The sequence below is a fragment of the Chanodichthys erythropterus genome, chromosome 4 (genome assembly GCF_024489055.1).
Source record: "Chanodichthys erythropterus isolate Z2021 chromosome 4, ASM2448905v1, whole genome shotgun sequence".
In the NCBI taxonomy this organism is placed as follows: domain Eukaryota; kingdom Metazoa; phylum Chordata; class Actinopteri; order Cypriniformes; family Xenocyprididae; genus Chanodichthys; species Chanodichthys erythropterus.
Window position 1 is genome coordinate 105281 of NC_090224.1, and position 21930 is coordinate 127210.

Sequence of the window (21930 nt, forward strand, 5' to 3'; positions counted from 1 at the left end):
TGGTAAATCCTCTGGTTACAAGAATTACCTCACCAAAAGTGTTTTGTTCCCTATTAATGTTCTGGCTCGGAATCGATCCTTTGACTCATACCCATTCAGGACCACAGAGGTCCCCATGACATACCTGGGAGTAAGTGTCACAAGTAGATACAAGGACCTATTCCAAAATAACTTTAAATCAGCCTTAGGACAGATCAAGGAGAACCTTAAACGTTGGTCTACTCTGCCTCTGTCCCTTGCTGGATGTATTAATTCAATAAAGATGGTAACGCTACCTAAGATCTTGTATTTATTCCAAACAGTCCCAATTTTCATACCCAAATCATTCTTTAAGGAACCTGACAGGCACATCAGTACATTTATATAGAACAAAACTATACCTCGCGTACGGAAAACAGTTCTTGAGAGATGTAAGGAGAATGCTGGACTAGCTTTACCAAATTTTTTATACTATTATTGGGCTGCAAACATCCACAAATTAGTAATATGGTATGGAGCTTCTATTGGTGGGAGAAGTCCGAGTTGGTGTCTAATGGAACAACATTCATGTTGATTATTGTCTGACGGTCAAGCCTCATCTCTCGGGTGGTGTCTCTCAGCTGTATACTGTTATTCAGGCCATGAAATGCCCATCTCTTCTGTCTCTTAAGGTACAGTGGGAGGAGGATCTAAATACAGAATTGACGGATGAAATTTGGCAAAGAGCTATACATAAAATATACACATCGTCTGTCTGTGTCAGGCACAGGTTAATACAATTCAAAGTATTTAATCGCCTGCATCTCACTAGGACCAAATTGGCCAAAATGTATCCTAATGTGGATCCCAACTGTACACGTTGTCACCAAGCCCCTGCTTCTCTGGCTCACATGTTCTGGTCATGCCCAAGCATGGTCTGAGATATTTAATACATTCACCTCCTTTTGTAAAAAGAATATTGATCCAGACCCTATCATTGCAATATTTGGGGTGGTACACAGTAGAGTTGGGGTCTCAAGAGGCCAATCTCAATTAATAGCATTCTCTACACTGTTAGCTCGCCGACTAATTCTTACAAATTGGAAATCTCCCTCACCCCCAAAACACTCGCGTTGCATGTGCAAAACTATGTCCTTACTCCATCTTGAAAAATTAAGAACTACAATCCAAAACTCAGCTGAAAGGTTTCAGAATGTATGGCAACCTTCCTTGGATTATTATGAAAATGCATTTGATGCTAATTCTTTAGATTAAAAAATTTTTTTTTTTTTTGTGTGTGTGTGTGTGTGTGTGTGTGTGTGTGTGTGTGTGTGTGTGTGTGTGTGTGTGTGTGTGTTCTGTGTGCATTCTCAGTACTTGTACGAACCTTGGATGCAAATCTGCGACGAAAGGAGATATGTGAGATAATGTATACAAAGTATGAGGTTTGTGGATGGGGATGCCCTGTATGACATAAGAGAATGTATGTTGGTTTGTTTGTGTTATGTACATTTAAAACAATAAAAACACTTTGAAAAAACAAACAAACAAAACAAAACAAATGTGCTTTACACATTTTGTTTTAAAAAAAACAAAGTTGGAGCAGCCAGAGAAAAACTAATATTAAAAAATAAAGGGTCAAGAGCCCAACTAAAGCGAACACTTACCACCATCATGGTAACTAAAACTAAACTTTCATTAAAACATTAACTCTCTGCAGTCGGGAAACGTGCCGGCGCGTTTTGCAGGATTTTTTTCAAATTGCAGCAAAAAAAAAAGACTTAAAATAATATGTCATTTATTTGTCATAGAGACATAAGTAATATATCAATTGAAACTATAGAATATCTTCTTTTATTTGTGTACACTCAGAGTAAAAACAAAATGTTGTTCTTTTTGCAAAATAAAGAAAACTAACATAATGCGTGATCTTTCGTCTCCCTCTGAACAAAGTCCAATCTGATAGTTCTCAGAAAATGAACTGTAACTTAGTGAATATTAATGACACAAAAATCAGACTTATGTCTAAAAAACGTTGAAATGTCAGGTTTCAAATTGTGTAAGTCAAATTGAAAACTAATATTCTCTGTTTATGTAATTTGTATGAAAAAAGAGCCATGTCAGAAGTCTGTGACTCATTATCCACTAATGCAGCCACGCCCACGGAGGGAGCGCTATTCAGATGCATGTATACATTGTCTCAATCATGTATTTATTGTCTTCAAAAGTGTTTTGCATAGCCACAGTTAGAGATTTCTGGAAGCCTCTGTTAGTTCCTGGATTGTCACATGGCCTGTTCTTCTTTAGGAGGCATTTGTGGACTAAAGGTGCACAGAGCACCGTCCGGCTGCAAGTATGAATTGAAAACACAGTATCCAGCGCTCATAGTAATGACAATAAATATTGAATAAATATTACTCTGTATAGAAAATTGACATAAACATATGAGAATCCATCAATATTTCTCCAAATTTGCATGCTTTTAAGCTAAAAGGCTATATGAAATGCCATAGAGGTAACATAATTGTTCAGACACTTTGCATCACAGAAATACATTATATTTTAAAGTATATAATAGAATCCCATTATTTTAAATTGTAATAATATTTCACAGTATTGCTGTTTTTACTGTATGTTTGATATACACCACGATGAGCTTGAGACATGATCACAGAGGGTTTATACACAGCCTACCTGACTGAAAGAGCTCATTATTATGCAAGTCATTACTGCTCATTATGTGAATCTTTTGTCTTCTCAGGTGTGAATCACAGGACTATTCATGATGATTCACGCCTCCACACATATTGTGTTTCTTGACAAAAAGTGTCTTACAAAATTTAAATCTCTCTATTGTTTTATATGAACGAGTAGGCAGGATAATTTTTCATCATTTTGAAGCAAAAACTGTAGTCTACAACCTCCAATACACAGAAGTCTTGTGAACACATATATAATATTATTGTTTTGGCCTTATTTCAGTGACTTAAGTTTTTTGTTTTTTTTTCAATAACCATGCATAATCGTTATTCCTTCAAAAATACAAACATGTACATACATGTTTCTCACATATTATGGTAGCCTAGTTTGTGCTGAATACAGTGTAATGACACTTTTTCTATTAATATGTTTATGAACAGCTGAAAAAAGCACAAATGTCAGGGCATGTCGAAACTTCTCCAGGGCCCCAAATCAGCCTCAGACTCCAGAGGGTTAATATCTAAACTTCTGTTAATTCTCAATAAGAGGTTTTGTATATGTATGACAGAAATTATGTCAAACTGGTTAGTAACAAGTGCAATAAGTGAAAGTCAGTTGTAGTTGTTGTATCTCTCTTTCTGTTCTTGCTGTTTCTTTCTTTTAGTGATTTTGCTTTTTAACATCAGGTGTCTTCAATAATGGTCAATCATCACTCAATCATCACTTAATTATTTCATTAACTTTAACAACTGCTTCAGTGTTACTTTTGACACCCTGTAGTGTGGACACATATGTATACTGAGGGGTGTTTATTTAACACTGGGGATTTTGCTGTGTAACACTGTTATAAAATTTTTAACAGGAAGCTTCCCATTTAGCATTAAATGTGTAATGTTGCTCAAATGTTGCTCAGTAAAAAGTCAAGTTCCAACATCATTAAATAACTCCAAAAACAGCATTACCAACTTCACTTATAATAGACCAGGGGTGAGTTTCCCAAAACTAACTATGGTCGCAAGTTTCATTGTTACCAATAGAGTTCACTGGAACTTGCAAAAAAGCTAATGATGCTTTTGGAAAACGCACCCCAGATTTTTTGTCATACAAAAGTTCTTATTGAGAATTAACAGAGGTTTAGATGTTGATGTTTTATAGAAAATAATAATTTGGTTGGGTGTTACCATTATGGTGATCAGTGTTTATTTGGGCAGTTTGACTCGTGACTTTTAAATGTTAGTTGTTCTCTGGCTGTTTATTATAGAAGTAACAACACAAGAAAATATGATCAGGTGATGTTGGCTACTTGTTGATAAATATACAATCATCATGTAGTGTTCTAATCAACTGACCTCATCCAGTTTTTAATCTTTGAGATTATCTGATTAAAACACTGCTGGATCTAATGCTATAAAATCACAGAGTTGCTATAAGAAATTCCATGAAATTCGATTAGACTGGGTGAAATCAGACCAATAATATCTTTATCATCAACAAATAACTAACATCATCTGATCACATTTTCTTTTGTCAAACTGCCTAACTAAACCAAACACTGATCACCACAATGGTGACATCAAAGCAAATTATTAATTCCAACATACATCAACATATAAACCTCTTTTTATCTCAGTAAAAAAAACTTTTATACACATATGACAGCAATACAATCTGGTTTGTAATAAGTGAAGCTGGTAATGCTGTTTTTGAGTTTGAGTTTAGACATCAACCTTTCATTTTCGACCAAAATTTGACATCCGAGCGATGTTGGATTCCACATCAAGTGCCCGATGGGAAACTTCCCACTAAAGACTTATTTTATAAGTTTAAAATGTATAACCTAGAATATTCTGGGAACAAAAAATAAAACTTGCTGCTGAAAACATTACCAGAATATAGCATAATTTCCTCAGAACATTCTTAGAATAATAACATTTCTAGCTAGCCAGGAACAGGATTGAGAGGCATTGCATTAAATGATTCTGCACATGGATCCTATGTTTCCTTGAACAGGACTCTGCAGGGTATCCTGCAGATTTTAGCTTCAATTATAATTATACACACCTAAGCAAGATAAACAAGGTCTTCAGAATTACTAGAACCTCTAGTGTATTGGGGCAAGATGCAAATAAACTCTGCTGGACATTGGATATCGCAGGATATTTATAATTTGGTACCCATGGGCTATGGTAACATAGGAACTTATGGTTATCCTGGGAAAATAAGACTTAACATAGATAACTCCTGATACAACCACTGTGCCTCAGTCGCCTGATTTACAGCTTCAGTAATTTTAGTTTTAATCTGTAAAACAAGAATGAAACAAGTCAAACAAGCTGTTTTTATTTATTTATTTTAATTTTTATTAAATAAAAAAATAGTGTCATAAATATTTATCAGGCAACACAGATAAAAATGTTGTCTATATCTCAGTTCAAAGTTTTGTTTTTGTTTGTTTGTTTGTTTTTTTTCTGTGTATCTTATCACTGTAACGTTTTATTCACAAAAGTGTGTACTGTATGACAAGAAGGAATTCAAATAAGAGATCAAGCTGAAGCCAAACATGTTTTAGTTTTGATATATGAATATACTAACACTGTCCCCAAATGTTTCGGATCTCTTTTTAAAAGAGGCAATAACAGTGACTTAGGACACTTAGGAGTGACTCCACTTCACTCATATACTTCTGATATAGTGAGAAGTATATACTGATAGAGTCTGATTGAGGAATATACTGATGAATTTGCTGATAGCAGATCCATTTCCAGCTGTGCCAGCCTTTCTATATCAAATAGTGAGCACAATTGTTTTCTATGCTGTGAAGCAAGCTCAATCAAGAGGGGATTACTCTCTGTGGCATATTAAGCGGTCCAACAAAACACAAAAGAAAATAAAAAAATGAATCTTGCTCTTTAGCAAAAACAGCTCTTTAACTTTTCTTTCAGTAGTATACATTTGCATATTGAGTTATATATTTTGAAATAATTAATGTACTGGAGCTTTACCAAAGAACAAATAGAAAACCACATAGCAGGAATACACAAAAATACAGGGTACATAAAATTAATGATAAAAATTATTTCACCATAATTCTGTTCACCCTTCACATTCAATGGCCTGCTTCCAAGAAAAATACACACTACAAAATCGGAATGTCTCACACCGGAATTATGAGATTGGTCCACAATCAATAGGTTGTATGGATTAGCGTTATACACTAAAGGTTACCAAATGAGAGCATTAATAAATAAAATGCTACTTCATATATCACATTCAACTATGAGATAAAAAATTATCAATATACATTTAAAAAGGATAGAAAAACATATATTTGTTATAAGTTATAAGTTACTCATGCAGGAGCTCCTGAAGAGGAATGGATGATTTAAATATCTCCGGAACCTCAGAGTCCAGTTTGCAGATTACTTTATAAATGGCCTTCTTCCATGATGGATCCACATCTCTACAGGCCACTATGGCATTGAAGAACTCATGTAGCGAAATCTGAGTTACCTCCAGGAAACGTTCAGGGACCTGCAGAAACACAAGGGGAGAGGAAGTTAAAGATACCATAAAATTAAAGTGTTGACTTGTGTTTACATGCACCCTCATAATGCAATTAATGTATAATGTGAATAAATCAATACTGTGATTTAAACTTTAGTTCATGTAAACAGAATACTGCAATTATGTTAATGTGATTATGCTTATAACCAGAATAAACATAATAGCATTAAGATATATAGAGCACTATGATTTTAATCACATTAGACAGATATCAATATATATAAAAAAAAAAAAATGCTGCAAAAACAAGCAATTTTAACAGTAACATACTGTTTTAATTTAAAACAGCAATATACCACAGAAACCATGCATTCTGGGTAATATCTGTCATTTTCAAGGAAGCAGCCTACAGAAACATGTCATGGGCCCTCACATACACCCGGCGCAATGAGGCGCCATGCGTGTTTTTTGCTAATTTCAGCCTAAAGTAGTTATCATTTTCATGTCCAGCTCCCACATTATTTAAATAGCAAATGCATTTGCACTCATTTGTGTGTCCATGGGCATGCTGGTCTAAAAACGAGGTGTGTTCAGGCGCATTGTTGACACATTGCTATTTTGAGGCAACTGAAATAGACTGTGCCATTGACCATCAAAACCTGGTCTAAAGTCAATGGTACAATATTTATTATTATTATTTTTTTTTGTTATTTAAAGACCGTTGTTATTTAAAATATAGGTGGGTGCACAATGTGTGTGCACTCTGCTTATTACACACAGGGACACGCAGCAGCACACATGCAAAATAATAAAAATAAAAGGATTACAATGTAAAAGATTATTATTGTGTGAATAAAGATAAAAATGCTTTGGTGGAATCCGGCTTGTCCCATATATGGTCTGCTCGTGCACTACCCTTTTAGACCATGCGTCAGGCACGCTGACCATTTTTCCCATAAACTAGCAAAAGTGGATTCAGACACTCCCTAAGTGCACTTGCGCTGTGTGCTTTAGACCATGTGCTTAGATAATTAAAATAGGGCCCTATGAATAAACAGAACTCAAAGTCGACACTCAGAGGTTGTGTCCCAAATCACACCCTATACCCTCATTCACTATTCCCTACATTAGTTTACTAATATAGTCCACTTGACAGAGTGGATGAAAAGAAGTGAGTGTATTCAGACACTGATGAGCACCTGCTGTTAAGCAGAATCACTGAAGGAAAGAGGAACAACAAGAACAGGAAAAAAAAGCGAAGAGATGAGCAGAAACACACAAACTAGTGATGTTCCGATCCGCCTTTTTTGCTTCTGATACCTGGGATTCAGTATCAGCCGATACCGATACTGATCCTATATTCAAGTAATAACAAAAAAGTGCTAAATTACCTAATATACTGTATGCCTCACTGTGTGTCATTCTTTTGTGCAAGGCATCAGGCTTGACTTAAACATTATTTTACTAACTTTGTAAAACAATATATCAGACACAAATGTAGTGAATTATTGATTAAAAAAATTGTGCATCTGGGCAACTGTTAACATGCTGTTGCTGTGAGATGAGGCGAGCACGGAGATCCACAATTAAAAGGGGTTTATTTTACAATCCAGGAATACGACAGCAACATACACGCTTAAACAAACAAGAGAACAGACAAGGAGTGCAGGGAGTGAGTCCAACTTAAAGGGAGTGCTGCCGAGGAACAACAGGTGCTCGGAATCTGGGGAGGTGGCAGGAAGACTGATGAGGGAAGTGAAGACAGGTGTGGATAACAGGAGGATGCTGGGAACTGGAGTCCGTGAAGGTGTGAATGTAACAGCAACAATGTAAGTAAACCAATAGCTTCACTAGCTTGGTCCAGCTGACTCCTTCATCCATGACTCATGACTTGTTTTTCATGAATGTTTGAGTCATACATGACATAATCTAAATATATTTATATATAAATATATAATATAAAATTAAAAGACATTTCTTTTAAATTTATAGCCAAGTTTTTTTAATGAGGCAGCAACATATGATATATAGGACAGAACAAAAAATGCTATTAACAATCTTTCATTGAGCAAAAGTATTATAATATGAACGGCTCCCATACAGAGCGGGACAAAGCACGTATGTGCATCCCGTGTGCAGAATGATGTGCATGACGCAACATGGAGTCACAGCGCAGCGGCAGCGCTCCACATTGAAAAGTTCAAAGCACAAAGTGAAGATACATTGATGCATATTGTATTACCGGTATCTTTGTCTACAGATTAAGTTTAATAATAGAAACATTGAATCATCTTGGAAAGAGTTTCATTGTGTTGACTGTCGTAACCGAATGCGACACGCAGTTTGAATGCTGAATTTAGAATGACTGACAGCCGCAGTGGAGGGAGGCATTTATGTGAACTTTAATTTAACGACTTAAATATTTATCTGTCCCATCTGGCCGATTCCCGATCCGGCAAAAATGGCAGTATCAGAGTCGATACCTGATCAGAGTATCGGATCCGCGCATCCCTAACACAAACTAAAACTGACTTCTAGTCACAGCCTTAAGGTCCTATCACACTGAGTGTGAAACCAGTTTACTAACTAATTTTACATTATTTCTTTCATACATGTACAAAAGTTCTTATTGAGAATTAACAAAGGTTTAGATGTTGATGTTTCATTAAAAACAATATGAAGTTTACCATTATGAAGATCAGTGTTTGCTTTAGCTGGGCTTTTTAACATCAGATCTCAACAATAGTGACAATCAAAAGTTCCATGTCACAGTGCATATTGGGTGCCAGCATAGTACAAAACTCCCAGCATGCATTGCGGCATGAATAAATTATGCAGCTGAATGGTCTTGTTATTTTCTTTACTTGATTGTATTTTTTGCTGTTGTTTTTGTTGTGACTTTTTTGAGCCTGTTTGAGTTTATCTAGTATTTCTTTTTCTATTGTCACCATTGTTGAGATTCATATGCTGATTTTTGATGTCTGTGTGCCTAAGTGAAGTTTGTTTTGTTTTGTTTTTTGGTGTGTGATGATTTTACTGAATTAACTGAATTTTTAACTGATTCATTTAATTACTGAAACTCTTGCTGTTGTTTAAGGGTGTTTACACTTGGTGTCTTTTTGATGAAAAAGTTGATAAGGGTACTTCTTTAGTAAAAAAAAAAAAAAACTGACAGCGTTTTGGTTGCAAATAGCAGACGAGGGCGTCTTTTGTTGCTATAATAACAACTGCAACAGTAGCCTAGTGTTGTGTGGTGCAGAAGTGTCAAGAAAGAGGAAGTTGGCTCTTACGTTGGCTTTTGAATTTAACGGGAAAGAGAAGTCGGTTCACAATGACGTTTGTGGGTGTACGACATTATACGGGGAAGGAAACAGAATGGTGCTTGCAAAAATTTAGTCCAGGAGATCAGGTTGGATGATGCACGGTTTGCTGCATATTCTAGACTAAGACCTGAGACCTCATTTATAAAATGTTGCATAGAAACCATCCTAAATTTGATCTTACATTCATTTCTCAGAAGTTCGTAAGTGTGATTCATAGAATGAACATACATACAGAAAATTAGTGTATGCCTCTCTTTTGGATGTGAAACCTATAAATCGCAAATGATTTTGAACTTGCACGCAGCTGAATGGTTTCAGTTCTCCGCGTTGTAAATGACACCTTATTAATGTTATTTATATAAAAAAGATGACCAGTCATCATTCAAATTCTTTAATTTAGAATGGCAAGCTGCAAAAATAGCTTAGATTTCCAGAAACCTGCAGTAATCTGACAAGGAAAAGTGCATACGTCTACTCAGACCCTGACGTGGCACTAAGCACTTTTCCACGTCAAAGACCGTTTTCATAAACATGAGCATTGGCATGGATTTAAGCATACACACACTCTAAGGTAAAATCTGTGCATACGCATGCTTTATAAATGAGGCCCCTGGTACAAATCCTTGCACCACTGATTGCAAAAACGCAGACAGAATTCAGGGAGACCATCAGCCCGGAGGAATACAATAATGGACTATATGCACGGAGCGTTCTTTAGAACTTCCGCATTAATATAAGCCAGCTCGAAAACTTCCGGTGAGATGTCATTTGCTGGTGTGTTGAGCATCAGTAGTGTAATACTTAGTTTATAATCAGAATATAGTCACTTAAATAGTCAGGCATAGCATTAATTTAGTTATTCAAACGTAAGACAGCATAGAAAATAAATGAATAAAGACGTAACTCAATGTTCCTCCTCGGCTAAATTCAATTCGACCATTAGTTTTCACACTTTTATGTGAAAAAAAGCTTCAAAAATTAAATATTTATTGTGCACTTTAGTTAGATTAATTGAATAAAATGTGTGTTTTCACAAGTGTGCTGAAATCATTGATCTTGCGCTGCACTGACACCTGCTGTGATTACAAAGGGAGAGCGCGGTGCTCGCTTTCTGTGTAATTAATTCACAATAAAAGTTATTGTTTTTCATAAGATTTTGTGAGTATTTCATACTTAACATTGACAAAATGTTTTTTTCAAACCTAGTTATTTTATAATGTTTAATATTTAGTCAAAAACGAAGTGAAAAACGTTTAGAGGAAATGGCTGATATGTGCGCAAATAAATGCTACTTTGCCGCCACCTGCTGGTTAAAGTGCTGATTACTGTCTTTTTTTATTTTTAAATAAGTGTTTTCTATCAAATGTTAAATTTCCTACATTTTTAAACGTTCGGTTTTACAATGGGGACAATCTCAGAAGGATGAACAAATAATGTTTGTGGTCATCGCATTAAAAATAACATTTGAAGTGCTGGGGAAAAAATGTGTGTGCGTGTCTAATTACAGACAGGGCATTTTTAAATAGTCCCAATAGCTTCGTCTTTATTGCAATCAATAAAACTGGTTTATTGGCAAATTAGGTAAATGTAATAACTGCATTAAAATATAAATACAACATTAAAAAGTCAACCATAGATGGTTTTGTGTCGATGTACAACGACTACAGAATGAACAGCTAACAGTTCACCGGAAGTGCTCGAGCTGGCTTAACGACAACCAGGAAGTAACCCGTGCATATAGTCCATTAAGCCAGTCCAACACATCTTGTAATATACCACTAGATGCCACTAGATGGCCTCATATTCACAGGATCCATTTTCACTGCCAGAGGCTGCTGTGATCTTGTAGTCTCTGTAAATTATATAATGGCTCTATGTTATAGTTCTTGACAAGCTAGGATGAATAAGATTAACATAAGATCACTTTAATAATAGGTTTAAATAAAATCTCTCATCTGTTTTAAAGGTACTTGGCAACAGGTGATTCTTTCCGGTCTTTTGCCTTTAGCTTCAGGTTAGGTGCTGTGGCTGGAATAATCAGCCAGGTGTGTGAGGCAATCTGGAACTGTATACTGTCTGATTACATGCCTGTGCCTGATGCAGCAGAGTGGAGGGTAATAGCTGCTGAGTTCCAACATCTTTTGGCTTTTCCCAACTGCTTTGGAGCAATGGATGAGAAGCATGTCATTGAAGCCCCTCCATCTAGCATGTCCCTATACTACAACTACAAAGGGACATTTAGCACTTCAGGTTTGTAGACATTGGTGTCTCCAGAGGTAGCTGAGAAGATTGTGAAGGCCACCTATATGCTAGACAGTTTCTTGAGGATGGATATGCTCACAGCTCCTGCTCCAACTTTGAAAACAAAGCCATCTTTAGGAATGCAGAATGCACCCTGGCTTGGCATCAACAATGCCAGGAGAGATGCTGTAGCTGTGAGGGATAGGTTTGCTGAGTACTTCAAGTCTCCAGCTGGACGAGTTCCCTGGTAAGACTACTACTGATGAAGTATCATTTCTGAAAATCAAGAGCTCTTTTAAGAGCTACCCAAAACATCTATTTAAGAGCTACTTAGTTCTATTGCTATTAAACACAAAACACACTTTACACAATGTATTGTTGTTGTATTGCAGTCAGTTCCAAGTATCAATTTTCAGTACTTGCATGTTTTTGTTTATGTATAGACAAGCTCAGCCCTTACAAAATACTTACAAACTTACAAAACATACAAAATACCCCGCCGCCAACCCACAAAACATGTTATTACTCTGTGCATACACGGGAGCTACAAACCTATCTTCACATTCTTTGCCACCAGCCCATTCAATTGTTGTCATTGCAATAAATCAGTATTTACCTCAAAATGGTTCATGTAATTCCTGCAACAAATGTTTTAAGCAGCTGTAGCTGTGGCATAGGCAATGCTTTGTTTTAGATGTTTACAAAACCTCTTCCATATCTTAAAGAACAAGATGAAGCACATAATTTTATAGTTATTGCATAGTTTATTATCATTGTAAGTGTTTTTACTGTTAAAAAACAAACAAACAAAAAAAACAGCAACAATTTAATATTTGTTCAGTTAATGGTTATGCTATAGCCATAACAATATGGACAACTGATAATCTAAGGCTATTCCCCAAATTCCAAGTCAAAGAACAGTGTTTGCATTCTCAGCATAGCAATAGCCTGCTTGCGAGGCTCAAGCAAGCAACTAAGCAGAAAGTGCTCATGCTCATCTACATCCTGCTGTATGGACTGCAGCACTTGTTTTTGGTACTGTGAGACCTGGTGCTAACTCCCTCCACTTTCCCCTTGATGCTGGAGAAGGATTTGGCTGCATTCGAAGTGGAGTCCTGTGCTGGTGGTACTGGTGTCTGCCAGGGCTGGAGTCACCATTGCACTCTGAGAGGGAAAAAAAAGATAAGACAACACACCAATAAATATATTATCAAGATGTATAAGCAAACCTTATATGCTTATATCATCATAGCATTGAAACTCCCTGACTCTTCCATCCAGATAGGGGTATTCTCTGCTTTTATTGATATTTTTATTTTTTATGCATTCCATTTTTATTCTTATGTATTTGTTTCCTCTTTATGTAAAGCACTTTGAATTACCATTGTGTATGAAATGTGCTATTTAAATAAACTTGCCTTGCCTTGCCTAGCAGGCTACATGTAAAACATACAGTAGGCTTAGTTGTCTCTAATACATGTCACAGACTACATATCTTGTTACCTCACTCTCTTCTCCTGTACTTTCACACATCACATTTAAAATGCTTTCTGGTGTTTAAAAATTTGTAGATGTCGGCCTGTCCTGGACATGGGGATACAAGAATGACATGACCCCATGAACTTCCATGAGCATTTAGAGCCTCCCTCAGAACCACTTCTCCTGTCTTTCTCATTTCTCCTTTCACCTTTGTACTTGTCCTTTCAGTACTTCCATTTCCAATGGCAAGCGTTGCCTAAAAGAAGTAAAGTTGACAGCTGCTGTTATCAGCTGGTTATGGTATTGATAACTGACACTGTAGGTCTGTCATTAATAAGTAACTTTGCAGGAAGTTATTATTCTAAAGTGTTACCGATAACTGTTGCTGAGTAAAAGTTAATGCTGGCTAATGTTAGCTAGTTGATAATTTTGTTAACAAAAAGTAATAGCTGATACACTTACCTTGAACAACCAAGGATCCGTCCAATCTGTGCCCACACAGCCTCTTTGTGATGTATATTATGATAGAGTTTTGTGCTCATATCATACAACTCCTTGTGATCAGAAACTAGAATGGTAAGTGTATCTACTGGCACCTTGTCCATTTTTCCTTGTTGTTTTTGTTGTTATGGAAATGACGGGTCTCGCTACTCGCTTGTCATTGGTCAGCTGTCAAAAAGGTGCTTGACGTAGGCCGTTTTTTTTTTTCTTCAGAAAAGTTGAACTTTTTTCAACTTGAAAAGACGGTGTTTAAAAAAGCGCTCAGGAATTTTTTGAAAACACGGTTTACTCCATAGGATTATAATGTAAACAGATGCTTGCATCTAAAAAAAAAACACACCTGTGTACATATAGTGTGTTAATAGTGTAACACTTTTTATAGATTAGACACTGAATGAGATCAGTGAATCAAGAAACTACATGATGATTTCATTGTCATCAATACATAACAATCACCATTCACTGACCACATTTTCTCTCACTTTTTTGTTTTAAAATGAAACAAATGTGCTTTGTAAACACACAGTAAAGCAGCCAGAAAAAAAGATGTTAAAAAGTCAAGGGCCAAGGGCCCAACTAAAGCAAACACTAATCACCATAATGGTAATTAAAACCAAACATTTTCAACGTGATCTCATGAGAATACGTGTGTATTTTTACGTTAAGTGTGGTTCTACCACACGTACATTTACTAACGTTTTTACACACAAAAACGTACAACATTGACGTATTTATAGCACTAAAGTGTACAAATACTTACGTATTAGCAGCTTAAAAAACGTAAATCATCTAACGTAAAGTGTGAATGTATATGAATTACCATGTATTAATATTAAAATCGTGGCTTTAATGATTCAAATATGTTGTGTTCAATTGTCATATCAATACATGTTTTTAGTTGAACTTCTTGAAAGAAGTTTACTCAGATTGCAAATAACATAACTCGTTTCAGCGGATTAACGTTACATAATGTTAAACGAGACTACACTTTGAAACCTTAAAATGAATAACATTTCTATAATCGTTTTGTAATATTTTGCTGTGCGATTTTTTTCCTATGCAGTGACTGACAATACAACCATAAGATACACCAAAGCACAACATAAATTAACAAATCACACCCATTTTATTTGTTTGCTGTACTCCATATCTTTAGAATCCATATGTTTACGAGGAACAGATTCAAATTCAGCCCTTTATCTGTCGATCTTCACCTTCATTCTCAGCAACAGCGACCGTCACAGTCACAATCGCACGTTATGATTCAAATTTAAAAAATAGCGCCAGTGCGCCTGCGCCACCCTCGAGAAGCGTTACGACATGGTTTACGGCACTGATATCGAACGCTCATTGGTTCTCACCTGCTTCGTCGCAGATTGCGATATGCCGTGTTTCAGTGGATTGGCATTTGAAATGAGTGCGCGCCTTCACGGAGAGAAGACAGATTCATAATTTCACGGATTAATAAATTATATTCTGCTCTGTACCCTATAAAAACTATTACGTTACAGCCAGAGAGGACTGCGACTGGAACTCATCATCATTTTAACTTTTGGTACCACTTTTGACATATTTGCAAAAAATAAATGATTGTGATTAACGTTACGCTTGTTTGTCTGTTTTTCATTTATTAACAATATGTAGTTTTAAGAAATTGTTATGGGTTTAGGGGTAGGTGTAGGATAAGTGGCTCAAAATATCGTTTTTAATGTCATATTTTTACTAAAATTGTCATTTCCCAACACATTTCTGTCCATTATGATTTATTCTTTTAACATTATGTATAAAATGGGTAGGTTTAGGTTCGGGGTGGGGTGGGGTTTAGGGATATTACATTCATCTAAAAATGTTAAAAAGGGAACATTAATATATATATTTTATACATATATTTTTATGACATGAAAGATTCGTAAATATTTTACGTTTTATTCGCAGTAAAAACGTAAGTATGTTTACGTTTTGGTGACATAATTACGTCAGTATTTGTACGTTTTAGCACCATTCAAAACGTACAAATATGTACGTTTTGTGTCTTTTAAAGTTACGTATTAATAACTACGTATTAACAATGAGACCAGGCTGACATTTTCTATATAACATCAACATCTGAACCTAGGTGTAATAATGTGTGGCAGGAATATTTTGGATTATAATGGCTGGAAGTCAGTTTAGTTGTATGTCTCTGCTCACCTCCTCTTTTTTCTGTTCTAGTTGTTCAATTGGTTAAATAAAACTGCCCTGCACGTTGGGCAAACATTTAACCCAACCACTGGGTTAAAGCAACCCAGTCGCTGGGTTTGTCCATTGTCAACTCAACTTGGGTTGTTTTTAAGCCAGCATTTTTTAGAGTGTATCTTCACCGATAACGAATACAATGAGAAATTTAAGTGGTTTTATTTTTCATTTGACTGCATTCTTTTTAATCTCTGAATATTTACTTCAGCTATTAGACACCGGACTGACAGCAAAGACATTTTCTCATCGGTTTCACAGACAAGGCTTAAGCTAGTCCCAGACTAAATTTAATGTTTGAGCTACTTAACTGAAAGAAATTGGCACTGGCATATTTAAAAATATTGTTGAGTTTTATACGCCAATTGTTGATGTCTGTGAGTGTCTAACTAGCACTGTAATTAATAACTTCATGCTATTAAAGCAGCCAGAGAAAAACGTCTCAGATTACGCATGTAAAAGGGAAAGAGACGTTGTGCCCTAGGGGTCTCTATAGGGAATGCCTCCGGTATGCCTGGTGTCTGAAGCATGAGTCTTAACACGACAATGATCTTGACACTGGCAGGCGGCAGCCAATGACATCACCACTGGTGTGACCATGAGTATAAAAGGGCACCTGTGAATTACATAATCCACTTCTTGACTGAAGGAGACCTGTGCAGAAATACTGGAAGCAAGATAAAGCAACACAGCATCTTGTTCCCTATTCTCAGGGAACCATGGTTGTATGCGTAACCTGAAATGATACCTTTCGAAAGGGAAACACTCTAACCCAAGGGCTGTTCAAGGGGAGTTCAATCCAGCTGGCCCATGAAGCTTCGCAAAGTGGAGGCCTCAATACAACACTCGCATTGATGTCAGTAGCCATGGAGGCTCCAAGAAAGCCTAACGACCAAGCATACTACCCTACCGCCTAGCTGAGCTCTAGGAATGGAGGCCTCAGCATAACGACTCTCTAATCGAGAGGAGACCTAACAATGTCCCACACTCAGGATATGTTTCAAGGAGGCTTACAGAGAGACTACAACCCACAACTGCTATGCTCGTAGAGCTCTAGAAAGCAGAGGCCTCAATAAAGACAAATCTCTTTAACAAGATGAGGCCTGACGATGCTCATAGTAGCCAAGGAGGCTCACAGAGAGGCTGACAACTTAGCAAATAATAGCCGAGCTCGAGGAGCGGAGGCCTCAGCAATGACTCTGATCGATAGGAGGCCTAACAACATAACTTTGAAAGAACCTTGCCAGAACTATAGCCAAAGTTATGAATACTTTCCCTGTTAGCTGGGAAGCAGCTCTGTAAGCAGGAATTGCAGTAAATAAGGACTGTTTTTAAACAGGTTTCCAAAATAGCCAGACACCAACAAAGAGAGGAGTGTTTTGGCAGTCACAACGCCAAATTCCTTTAGAATGAATTGCACCTGCTAAAAGCTAATTTTTTATTTATTTATTTATTTGTTTGTTTTTTTGAATGCACTAACTGCACTGGTTTAGCGGCCAATTCACTTAAGGAAATATTTAAGTCAGGCAACGCTGCAAACACACCCATAAAATTAGAACTGTTGCTAATTTGCACTGAGCAAATGACATTAACACAAGCCTACATGGTCACTGTGGTTTTGCCAAAATTTAGTCCTAATTCTATCTATTTAGATCTAACAATACCTATAACTTATGCCTAAAATCAGAGAGAAATGATGAAGGTGAATTAACTGATGTAGAATCACCTAACCTTGGTTGTAAGCAAAAACTTGACATAAACTGTAAAGCTGTCCCTCAAATCTGATTGGTTGATTGGAATGTTTTTCTAGAATCAACAAAGATGTTGATCCAGGAACAAGTTGCACTTGGTGCATTAATGTTCACCAATCCGACATATAAATCCACCCAATACATGGAAATGCACCCAAACCTTTATTTTGTTAATAATGCACAATCAATAATAAGGCTAATTAAATTTATACAGAAAGGGGGCATTTTCGTTTGGAAAGGAATGTCAATGACTTTGTTTATTAGAGTCAATAATGTCAGAATTTTCATTTTTGGGTGAATTGTTCCTTCACGAATAGTTGACAAAACTCTGAAGTTGACCTTGTTAAGAGTGCAGAGAACAGTGACTCAGTCTTCTTCTGGGAACATGTTTTTATTTGATCTGCACTCACCAAACACACACTGACCATGAGAGATAGAGGAAGCGATATACTTGAAGGATCCATGAACCACACACACACACACACACACACACACACAAACATGCATATACACTCTAAACTGCTCCATTTAATCCATAACCAACATGGGAATGCAGTTGAAAACACTTCCCATGTCAGTTGAGAACTGCACAGGTATAATGCAATCTGTTTGGTTAATTTGAGGGCTCAGAGATGACCTCTATGAAAGCAAGGCTTCAAATTGAGCAGCCTTGATGAAAGGTAAGTAAACACACTGAACTCTGTGAGAATGAAACGCAAGGCTCGACTCGAGGCCAGTATCATGACCCTTATATAACAAAAATATATGGGGATATACTGCAAAATATAATGAGATATATTACATAATACATTTCCATATATAGGAAATTAAATATATATCATATATTAGTAAATATATCACATATTGTTCAATATATGAAAGCGGCAATTCCTCATCTATTATTCATTATATTGTAATATAATATAACACAATATATTATTCTGCATATTTTCAATATACCATTAAACCATTTAATATATTGGTCATTCACATATTAGGAAATATATTTTCTTTGCGTAAGGGGATGCCATGATTTTCAGGTTATGTGTGATAAAATGGTTCCACATCATAAATTTAAATAGTAGCACTACTCACTGTTATGTTTTCTAAATTGTTGAGAAGTGGTTAGGTTCAGATTTAGGGTTAGGTGTGAGGTTAATTGCTTAAAATTCTATGTAACAGTAGCTATGTAACTACTAGTAGAAATTTAGTGATGGTGACATTGAAGTCAAGTTAATTTATATTTAGCATTTATTATAAAAAAAAGCATTTAGCTTTTTTCTTCTGCCAAATGCATTTAGGCTTCAAAATTTATAAAAGTGTTCATTGTCATGATGAACAAAACATGTAAGAATCAGAAAACCCTTGTTGGCCAGAGAGCTTATTTTCTGCAATAATCCAAAAGCCAATTGAAACATTCTACATGCTTTTTTGTTGAGGGGTTCAGGGTAATGCTAACTTCTGAGTTTGCCTACAAAAATATGTCATCACTGAAGCACTGTATTAGTTTCTACAGTAATATTCAATTATGTCTAAACTTTTGTTTGGTAGTGTATATTAATTCCTTCCTTGAAAAACTTGAAATAATGTTGCTGTTCAGTGTTAGTAATGATAAATAACTATGCACAGGTTGCACTAGTTTTTGTATTAGCTTTTGAAAAAAACAAAAACAACAACATTTGTTTACCACTAATCTGACTATTGCATCCCGCGGTAGCAGCCTCTCAGTGTCTGGTGGTTTGTCTTCTGGTACATTGAGACTAATCACATATGATTTCTTAAAGGTTCAGCAGCAGCCTTTATAAATTATAAATTTTTAAAAAAGAATTCCAATTAAATACTACTAATAATAAACTTATTGGCATTATTTTGTGAAAATGACCTAAATAAAGTATAAATGAAATCCAATCCAAGAAGTATTGATCATTGTTGCTTTTGTATTGTTTTAAAAATGTGTGGTTGTGAAGTGACTGTTTTCAAAGTCAGCAGGTAAGAACATGAGAAAAGTAGAAAGAGAAGTAAAAATGGTTAAACTTTATAACTATAAGTAACTTTGCAACTGCATGTCAACTACTGTGCAAAGTTACTTATAGATTATAGACTATCGCAATAAAATGTTACCATAAAAACATACAAAGGTACATTATAATAGATCCATAAGGTCAGTCCTCTGTTGGATGTGTATACAGTATGGCCCTAATATACATCCATGGTGATGTGGCCATCTCTAGCAATTGCCTGAGACTGTGACCGTGTTCAAATGAGGACCCTAGGGGATCTTGGAACATGACTAAACTCAATCACACCTCTGAAACTGTAGCGTGTTGTTTTTCACTGCACTGCAGAGACCTTGATTGCTCAAGGTCAGAGGTGTGGATATCCCAAAGACTGTGTTTCACCCTCAGGTAAAAGTGTAGAACAATTAAAAGAACACATTGATATCACTTTAGAAATCTGAATCCTGAAATCAGCACAATTTCTCACCGAAAATGGAACATAAACACACTGAAAAAGGACAGTCAGCAAGCTTGACACTTTTCAGCAACTGTACTGTATGTTTTGCCACATTGTGAATATGATAAAACCTATAACTTAAAGGTATAGTTCACCCAGAAATTAAAATTATGTCACCATTTAGTCACCCTCATGTCATTCCTCATGTTGTTCCTGTGTGACTTTCTTTCGTCTGCGGGATGCAAACGAAAATATCTTGAAGAATGTTGGTAACTAAATCAAAGATCTTCAACTGGGAGTCCACAGCTAACAGATTTTGTTATAAGAACGTTCTCCAAATATTCAGTGTTGGTTCTGGGAACATAAAAATGTCCAGTTTTCTTGACGTTAGAGTTTTTGATGTTCTGCTTTGCATCGTGGACATTACGTGGCCGTTTTTTTCTAAGAATTCAATGGCCCGGAGTCAATTATTCCGCTTCAAGACACTGTTCCAATGTTGTATTTCAAGACATTTGTCAGGTTTTTGTCCTTAAAACACTCTTGTGTGTGGGACTAATTTCTTACGCATCTCATCCCAAGCCTCCATTGCTAATTCCTAGTAACTAGTAACGAAGGCTTGAGCCTTGATAGCAGAATAATACCATTAATACAGTTATTAACACAGTAGAGAGAAAAAGAGAATAAGCAGCATATGTGAATTAGCCTACCTGATCTGTGCATCTCTAACGGGAGCAGTGTCTCTACTAATAGCGAAACTATGTTTATCTCAAGAACCGCACAGTTATTACCTTGCTGGTGAGTCTTGTATCTTAAGTTGCTAAACTATTTTACTCTGATTAATTTGTCAGAGCAGAGCTGACCAAATGTTTCTGAGCGAGTGTGTGTCTGTAAGATACAGTATGTTTGAAAGAGAGAGAGTGTCACGGTTCGCAGATCCACTGTGTCATTCTGTTGTCTGTGTGAGGGTTGTGGGGTGTGTCACCTGATTGTTCTGTGTGGGCGTCGCCGCTGATTATTTATCAGCGGCAGCTGTGGCTTATCAGATCTTGCCTATTTAACGCCTTGTCTTTCGTCTCATGTTTGTCAGATCGTTGTTTTGGAGTCCTGGTGTTTGTCTCGTGTTACCGTGTTTCTTGTTTCCTGGAGTTGGAGTTCTCGTCGCTGTTTCCTGTCTGTTCCCTTGGACACTCGCTCTGGATATTACTTCGCTCATCTCAACTCACGGATTCTCACCACGGAGCACCACTCACTACGGACACCATCGCCCATCAAAGTCCCTGTGTTACCATCTCTCCTGCTGTCTGTGTTGTGACTGTGTTTGTGTGTTTATCTGACTTATCCTGGCGTGAAGCACTATTAAAGTGATTAACTTGCTATTGCATCCAGTCTTCATTTCACGTAACAGAACGATCTGACCTACCATGGATGCAGCGAGTTCAGCAGCTTTCACGGAGTTCATCAATCACAGTATTAATCGCATGGACCAGCAGCAGGAGAGCATCTCTTCCACCGGACGCGCCGTCCAGGCGCTGGTAACACAGGTGTCCGAGCTCTCCCAGCAGCTGCAACAACTTCGCGCTCCCACTGCGCCAGCCCCACCGTCCGTTCCCCCACCATCACCCGAGCAAAGAGACCTGTCGGAGCCCCGCCTTCCCGTTCCTCAGAACTATGCCGGTGAGCCAGATTTTTGTCGAGCGTTTTTAAACAAATGTTCTCTCCATTTCACCCTTCAGCCACGCACCTTTGAAAGGGAGGAATCCAAGGTGGCGTTTGTTCTGACTCTACTC

General features: G+C 36.7%; 1 protein-coding gene across 1 annotated transcript in view; it reads right to left on the minus strand.

Annotated features, from left to right (window-relative positions):
* Positions 1 to 5051: 5051 nt before the first annotated feature.
* The window catches only part of LOC137018328 (prospero homeobox protein 1-like), a 44857-nt gene continuing 27978 nt past the window's right edge, over positions 5052 to 21930 (minus strand). The window contains exon 5 of the mRNA XM_067382930.1: positions 5052 to 6189. Coding sequence (XP_067239031.1) covers positions 6004 to 6189 — 186 coding nt within the window. The 3' untranslated portion in view covers positions 5052 to 6003. The remainder of the gene's footprint in view (positions 6190 to 21930) is intronic.